The 7,500-nt window shown below is 43.2% G+C and overlaps 1 protein-coding gene across 1 annotated transcript in view; it reads right to left on the reverse strand.

The window, feature by feature from the left end:
* Positions 1-4,693: 4,693 nt before the first annotated feature.
* LOC124013882 (endophilin-A1-like) overlaps positions 4,694-7,500 on the reverse strand; it is a 6,363-nt gene continuing 3,556 nt past the window's right edge. Inside the window, exon 4 of the mRNA XM_046328433.1 lies at positions 4,694-4,890. Coding sequence (XP_046184389.1) covers positions 4,694-4,890 — 197 coding nt within the window. The remainder of the gene's footprint in view (positions 4,891-7,500) is intronic.

A 7,500-nucleotide genomic window follows, 5' to 3' on the forward strand; every position in this document is an offset into this window, starting at 1 on the left:
ACAGTGTTGGGGGGGGATGGGTAATGTAGTCTTGACTCTTAGTTGACAGTGGGGGATGGGTAATGTAGTCTTGACTCTTGGTTGACAGTGTTGGGGGGATGGGTAACGTAGTCTTGACTCTTAGTTGACAGTGTTGGGGGGGATGGGTAATGTAGTCTTGACTCTTGGTTGACAGTGGGGGGATGGGTAATGTAGTCTTGACTCTTGGTTGACAGTGGGGGGGGGGGGTAATGTAGTCTTGACTCTTAGTTGACAGTGTTGGGGGGGATGGGTAATGTAGTCTTGACTCTTGGTTGGGGACTTTTACTCTGTAACGGTAGAATGCTGTATTGTAGAGATACCTGACTGTCAACTTTCTTCCCTCCATCTCAAGTCACGTTGTCGCTCTTCTCAACAGAGGAAATGTCCAGTGGACGTCTGTCAGCCTATAGATCTAAACGGACACAGCCTAGTTACTCTCCTCCTGTCCCTCCAACTAAAAGTAGAGCACTATATAGGGAATAGAGTACCATTTGGGATACCTAGGGGGATACCTAGTCAGTTGCACAACTGAATGCATTCAACTGAAATGTGTCTTCTGCATTTAACCCAACCCCTCTGAATCAGAGAGGTGCCGGGGGGCGGGGTCTGCCTTAATCGGCGTCCGCATGGGAGCAGTTGTTGGGCGTTAGCTGCCGTGCTCAAGGGCAGAACAGCAGATTTGTCCACCTTGTCAGCTCTGGGATTTCGAACCAACAACCTTTCAGTTACTGGCCCAACGCTCTTAACCACCAGGCTTTGGGGCGCGAGTCTGTGACGGATACCACCACTGGACAGTAAATTGACCTCTGACAGAGACAACTGTTTATTGACCTCTGACACCTCTGACAGAGACAACTGTTTATTGACCTCTGACAGAGACAACTGTTTATTGACCTCTGATAGAGACAACTGTTTATTGACCTCTGACACCTCTGACAGAGACAACTGTTTATTGACCTCTGACAGAGACAACTGTTTATTGACCTCTGACACCTCTGACAGAGACAACTGTTTATTGACCTCTGACAGAGACAACTGTTTATTGACCTCTGATAGAGACAACTGTTTATTGACCTCTGATAGAGACAACTGTTTATTGACCTCTGACAGAGACAACTGTTTATTGACCTCTGACACCTCTGACAGAGACAACTGTTTATTGACCTCTGACAGAGACAACTGTTTATTGACCTCTGACAGAGACAACTGTTTATTGACCTCTGACAGAGACAACTGTTTATTGACCTCTGACACCTCTGACAGAGACAACTGTTTATTGACCTCTGATAGAGACAACTGTTTATTGACCTCTGACAGAGACAACTGTTTATTGACCTCTGGCACCTCTTACAGAGACAACTGTTTATTGACCTCTGACACCTCTGACAGAGACAACCGTTTATTGACCTCTGACAGAGACAACTGTTTATTGACCTCTGACACCTCTGACAGAGACAACTGTTTATTGACCTCTGGCAGAGACAACTGTTTGTTGACCTCTGACAGAGACAACTGTTTGTTGACCTCTGACAGAGACAACTGTTTATTGACCTCTGATAGAGACAACTGTTTATTGACCTCTGATAGAGACAACTGTTTATTGACCTCTGATAGAGACAACTGTTTATTGACCTCTGGCACCTCTGACAGAGACAACTGTTTATTGACCTCTGGCACCTCTGACAGAGACAACTGTTTATTGACCTCTGACACCTCTGACAGAGACAACTGTTTATTGACCTCTGACAGAGACAACTGTTTATTGACCTCTGACACCTCTGACAGAGACAACTGTTTATTGACCTCTGACAGAGACAACTGTTTATTGAACTCTGACAGAGACAACTGTTCATTGACCTCTGACAGAGACAACTGTTTATTGACCTCTGGCAGAGACAACTGTTTATTGACCTCTGACACCTCTGACAGAGACAACTGTTTATTGACCTCTGACAGAGACAACTGTTTATTGACCTCTGGCAGAGACAACTGTTTATTGACCTCTGACACCTCTGACAGAGACAACTGTTTATTGACCTCTGACAGAGACAACTGTTTATTGACCTCTCACAGAGACAACTGTTTATTGACCTCTGACAGAGACAACTGTTTATTGACCTCTGACACCTCTGACAGAGACAACTGTTTATTGACCTCTGACAGAGACAACTGTTTATTGACCTCTGACAGGTAAAACATACATAATATAGGAAACAACAGAAGCCTATGTACATAGGTAACATCATCTTCATCATCTTCATCCTCACCACTATCATCCTCATGTCACAGTTCTTATTTTATTCACTTTTTAAACGTCAACACTAAACCTTAAATGTCCCAGCATGCAATACATTGGACCCGATTACAGTCTATACAACCAGAGATATACTGTATATAGATCCATCTATTGCTTTCAATACAACCAGCTCTCTGTTTCTACCAGTCTTCAGTTAGTTCAACCAGCTCTCTGTTTCTACCAGTCTTCAGTTAGTTCAACCAGCTCTCTGTTTCTACCAGTCTTCAGTTAGTTCAACCAGCTCTCTACTCTGTTTCTAATAGTCTTCACTTAGTTCAACCAGCTCTCTGTTTCTAATAGTCTTCAGTTAGTTCAACCAGCTCTCTACTCTGTTTCTACCAGTCTTTAGTTAGTTCAACCAGCTCTCTATTTCTACCAGTCTTCAGTTAGTTCAACCAGCTCTCTGTTTCTAATAGTCTTCAGTTAGTTCAACCAGCTCTCTACTCTGTTTCTACCAGTCTTTAGTTAGTTCATTCAGCTTCAGTGCAGGGTCAGACACAGATATTATACACTGAGCGAGAGAGAGAGAGAATGAGAGAGAGAGAGAGAGAGAGAGAGAGAGAGAGAGAGAGAGAGAGAGAGAGAGAGAGAGAGAGAGAGAGAGAGAGAATGAGAGAGAGATGGGGAGAGAGAGAGAATGAGAGAGAGAGAGAGAGAGAGGGAGAGAGAGAGAGAGGGGGAGAGAGTGGGGAGAGAGAGAGAGAGAGAGAGAGAGAGAGAGAGAGAGAGAGAGAGAGAGAGAGAGAGAGAGAGAGAGAGAGAGAGAGGAGAGAGAGAGAGAGAGAGAGAGAGAGAGAGAGAGAGAGAGAGAGAGAGAGAGAGAGAGAGAGAGAGAGAGAGAGAGAGAGAGAGAGAGAGAGAGAGAGAGAGAGGTGGGGGGAGAGAGAGAGAGAATGAGAGAGAGAGAGAGAGAGAGAGAGAGAGAGAGAGAGAGAGAGAGAGAGGTGGGGAGAGTGAGGGAGAGAGAGAGAGAGAGAGAGAGAGAGAGAGAGAGAGAGAGAGAGAGAGAGATGTGGGGAGAGAGAAAATGAGAGAGAGAGGTTGGGAGAGAGAGAGAGAGAAAGAGAGAGAATGAGAGAGAGGTGGGGAGAGAGAGAGAGAGAGAGAGAGAGAGAGAGAGAGAGAATGAGAGAGAGAGAGAGAGGTGGGGAGAAAGAGAGAGGTGGGGAGAGAGAGAGAGAATGAGAGAGAGGTGGGGAGAGAGAGAGGTGGGGAGAGAGAAAATGAGAGAGAGAGGTGGGGAGAGAGAGATAGAGAAAGAATGAGAGAGAGAGAGAGAGGTGCGGAGAGAGAGAGAGAAAGAGAGAGAATGAGAGAGAGAGGTAGGAGAGAGAGAGAGAAGGAGAGAGAGGAGGTGGGGAGAAAGAGAGAGAGAATGAGAGAGAGAGAGATGTGGGGAGAGAGAGAGAGAATGAGAGAGAGGTGGGGGAGAGAGAGAGGTGGGGAGAGAGAAAATGGGGAGAGAGAGAGAGAGAGAGAGAGAGAGGTGGGGAGAGAGAGATAGAGAAAGAATGAGAGAGAGAGAGAGAGGTGGGGAGAGAGAAAATGGGAGAGAGAGAGAGAGAGAGAGAGGTGGGGAGAGAGAGATAGAGAAAGAATGAGAGAGAGAGAGAGAGAGAGAGAGAGGTGGGGAGAGAGAGAGGTGGGGAAAGAGAATGAGGGAGAGAGAGAGGTGGGGAGAGAGAGAGAATGAGAGAAAGGGAGAATCAGAGAGAGAGAGAGAGGTGGGGGGAGAGAGAGAGAAAGAGAGTGAATGAGAGAGAGAGAGAGAGAGAGAGAGAGAGAGAGAGAGAGAGAGAGAGAGAGAGAGAGAGAGAGGAGGGGGAGAGAGAGCGAGAGAGAGAGTAAATGAGAGTAAATGAGAGAGAGAGAGAGAGAGAGAGAGAGAGAGAGAGAGAGAGAGAGAGAGAGAGAGAGAGAGAGAGAGAGAGAGAGCGAGAAAAGAAAAAGATAGCGCTTGAGACTGCTGGTGTAGAAGAGATAAAAACAGGACAATACATTACTTGTACGTAGGAACAGGGTTGGAGTTAAAACCTACAGGAGGTTTATGTGTTTTATTCCAGCCATTATTATGAGCCGTCCTCCCCTCAGCAGCCTCCACTGCTCTACACAGGAATCCATCTCTAAAATCATCCCCTCTGTAATACAGACATTCACCACTGCAAGTACACTGATCCCCCTGAGGGGGATGAAGCAGACGATTCTTCATCTCTCTTTTATTATTCTCCTCCTCTTCTTCGTCTATCAGCAGAATCCTGTACAATTGCAGTCTTTTGTTCCTCAAAGTTGTGAAAAGCATCTCACATAAGCGAAGAGAAGAAGGCGTGGCTTAGGGTTAGGCAGAGGCAGGGGGTTTGGGTGGGGTCGGGGTGCGGCCTAATGAGGAAGTGGAACCAGGATATCTACGTAGTTGATGGGGAAGAAACCTGATTGGCCGTTGATCATGCCCTCGTACCAGTTATCGTCGATCTGATTGGTTAGCGTGATGACGTCGCCCTCCTTGAAGCCCATCTCACCCTCGTTCTCCGGGTCAAAGTCATACAGCGCCCGGCAGCACGGCTGGTCCATAGGAACTGGGGGAGGGAGACGGGGAGGGAGGGGAGAGAGCCGGGTAGGGAGGGGGAGAGAGACGGGGAGGGGGGGGTGAGAGACAGGGAGGGAGGGGAGAGAGACAGGGAGGGAGGGGGAGAGAGGGGGGAGGGAGGGGGAGAGAGACGGGGAGGAGGGGGAGAGAGACGGGGAGGGAGGGGGAGAGAGACGGGGAGGGAGGGGGTGAGAGACAGGGAGGGAGGGGAGAGAGACAGGGAGGGAGGGGGAGAGAGACGGGGAGGGAGGGGAGAGAGACGGGGAGGGAGGGGGAGAGAGACGGGGAGGGAGGGGGAGAGAGACGGGGGGAGGGAGGGGAGAGAGACGGGGAGGGAGGGGAGAGAGACGGGGAGGGAGGGGGAGAGACAGACGGGGAGGAGGGGAGAGACAGACGGGGAGGGAGGGGGACAGACAGACAGACAGACAGACAGACAGACAGACAGACAGACAGACAGACAGACAGACAGACAGACAGACAGACAGACAGACAGACAGACAGACGGGGAGGGAGGGGGACAGACAGACAGACAGACAGACAGACAGACAGACAGACAGACAGACAGACAGACAGACAGACAGACAGACAGACAGACAGACAGACAGACAGACAGACAGACAGACAGACTAGTTGAATAGTTTTCATACTGTATTACAGCTTGGTCCTGTCATGTCTGTCTGTGTGTCTGTCTGTGTGTTTGTGTCTCTGTCTGTCTGTCTGTCTGTCTGTCTGTCTGTCTGTCTGTCTGTCTGTCTGTCTGTCTGTCTGTCTGTCTGTCTGTCTGTCTGTCTGTCTGTCTGTCTGTCTGTCTGTCTGTGTGTGTGTGTGTGTGTCTGTGTCTGTCTGTGTGTGTGTCTGTCTGTGTGTGTGTGTGTGTGTGTCTGTGTGTGTGTGTGTCTGTCTGCGTGTGTAACTCTGTGTTGTTGTTTGTGTCGAACGGCTTTGCTTTATCTTGCCCAGGTCACAGTTGTAAATGAGAACTTGTTCTCAACTAGCTTACCTGGTTAAATAAAGGGTTAGGGTTATATATATAAATACCTGGTTAAATAAAGGGTTAGGGTTATATATATATATTTAAATACCTGGTTAAATAAAGGGTTATATATTTAAATACCTGGTTAAATAAAGGGTTATATATATAAATACCTGGTTAAATAAAGGGTTATATATATAAATACCTGGTTTAATAAAGGGTTATATATTTAAATACCTGGTTAAATAAAGGGTTATATATATAAATACCTGGTTAAATAAAGGGTTATATATATAAATACCTGGTTTAATAAAGGGTTATATATTTAAATACCTGGTTAAATAAAGGGTTATATATTTAAATACCTGGTTTAATAAAGGGTTATATATTTAAATACCTGGTTAAATAAAGGGTTATATATATAAATACCTGGTTAAATAAAGGGTTAGGGTTATATATATAAATACCTGGTTAAATAAAGGGTTATATATATAAATACCTGGTTAAATAAAGGGTTAGGGTTATATATTTAAATACCTGGTTAAATAAAGGGTTATATATATAAATACCTGGTTAAATAAAGGGTTAGGGTTATATATATAAATACCTGGTTAAATAAAGGGTTAGGGTTATATATTTAAATACCTGGTTAAATAAAGGGTTATATATATAAATACCTGGTTAAATAAAGGGTTATATATATAAATACCTGGTTAAATAAAGGGTTATATATATAAATACCTGGTTAAATAAAGGGTTATATATATAAATACCTGGTTTAATAAAGGGTTATATATTTAAATACCTGGTTAAATAAAGGGTTATATATATAAATACCTGGTTAAATAAAGGGTTAGGGTTATATATATAAATACCTGGTTAAATAAAGGGTTAGGGTTATATATTTAAATACCTGGTTAAATAAAGGGTTATATATATAAATACCTGGTTAAATAAAGGGTTATATATATAAATACCTGGTTTAATAAAGGGTTATATATTTAAATACCTGGTTAAATAAAGGGTTATATATATAAATACCTGGTTAAATAAAGGGTTATATATATAAATACCTGGTTAAATAAAGGGTTATATATATAAATACCTGGTTAAATAAAGGGTTAGGGTTATATATATAAATACCTGGTTTAATAAAGGGTTATATATTTAAATACCTGGTTAAATAAAGGGTTATATATATAAATACCTGGTTAAATAAAGGGTTAGGGTTATATATATAAATACCTGGTTAAATAAAGGGTTAGGGTTATATATTTAAATACCTGGTTAAATAAAGGGTTAGGGTTATATATTTAAATACCTGGTTAAATAAAGGGTTAGGGTTATATATATAAATACCTGGTTAAATAAAGGGTTAGGGTTATATATATAAATACCTTGTTAAATAAAGGGTTAGGGTTATATATATAAATACCTGGTTAAATAAAGGGTTATATATATATAAATACCTGGTTAAATAAAGGGTTATATATATAAATACCTGGTTAAATAAAGGGTTAGGGTTATATATATAAATACCTGGTTAAATAAAGGGTTATATATTTAAATACCTGGTTAAATAAAGGGTTATATATATAAATACCTGGTTAAATAAAGGGTTATATA

This window comes from Oncorhynchus gorbuscha, linkage group LG25 (genome assembly GCF_021184085.1).
Source record: "Oncorhynchus gorbuscha isolate QuinsamMale2020 ecotype Even-year linkage group LG25, OgorEven_v1.0, whole genome shotgun sequence".
Lineage (NCBI taxonomy): Eukaryota > Metazoa > Chordata > Actinopteri > Salmoniformes > Salmonidae > Oncorhynchus > Oncorhynchus gorbuscha.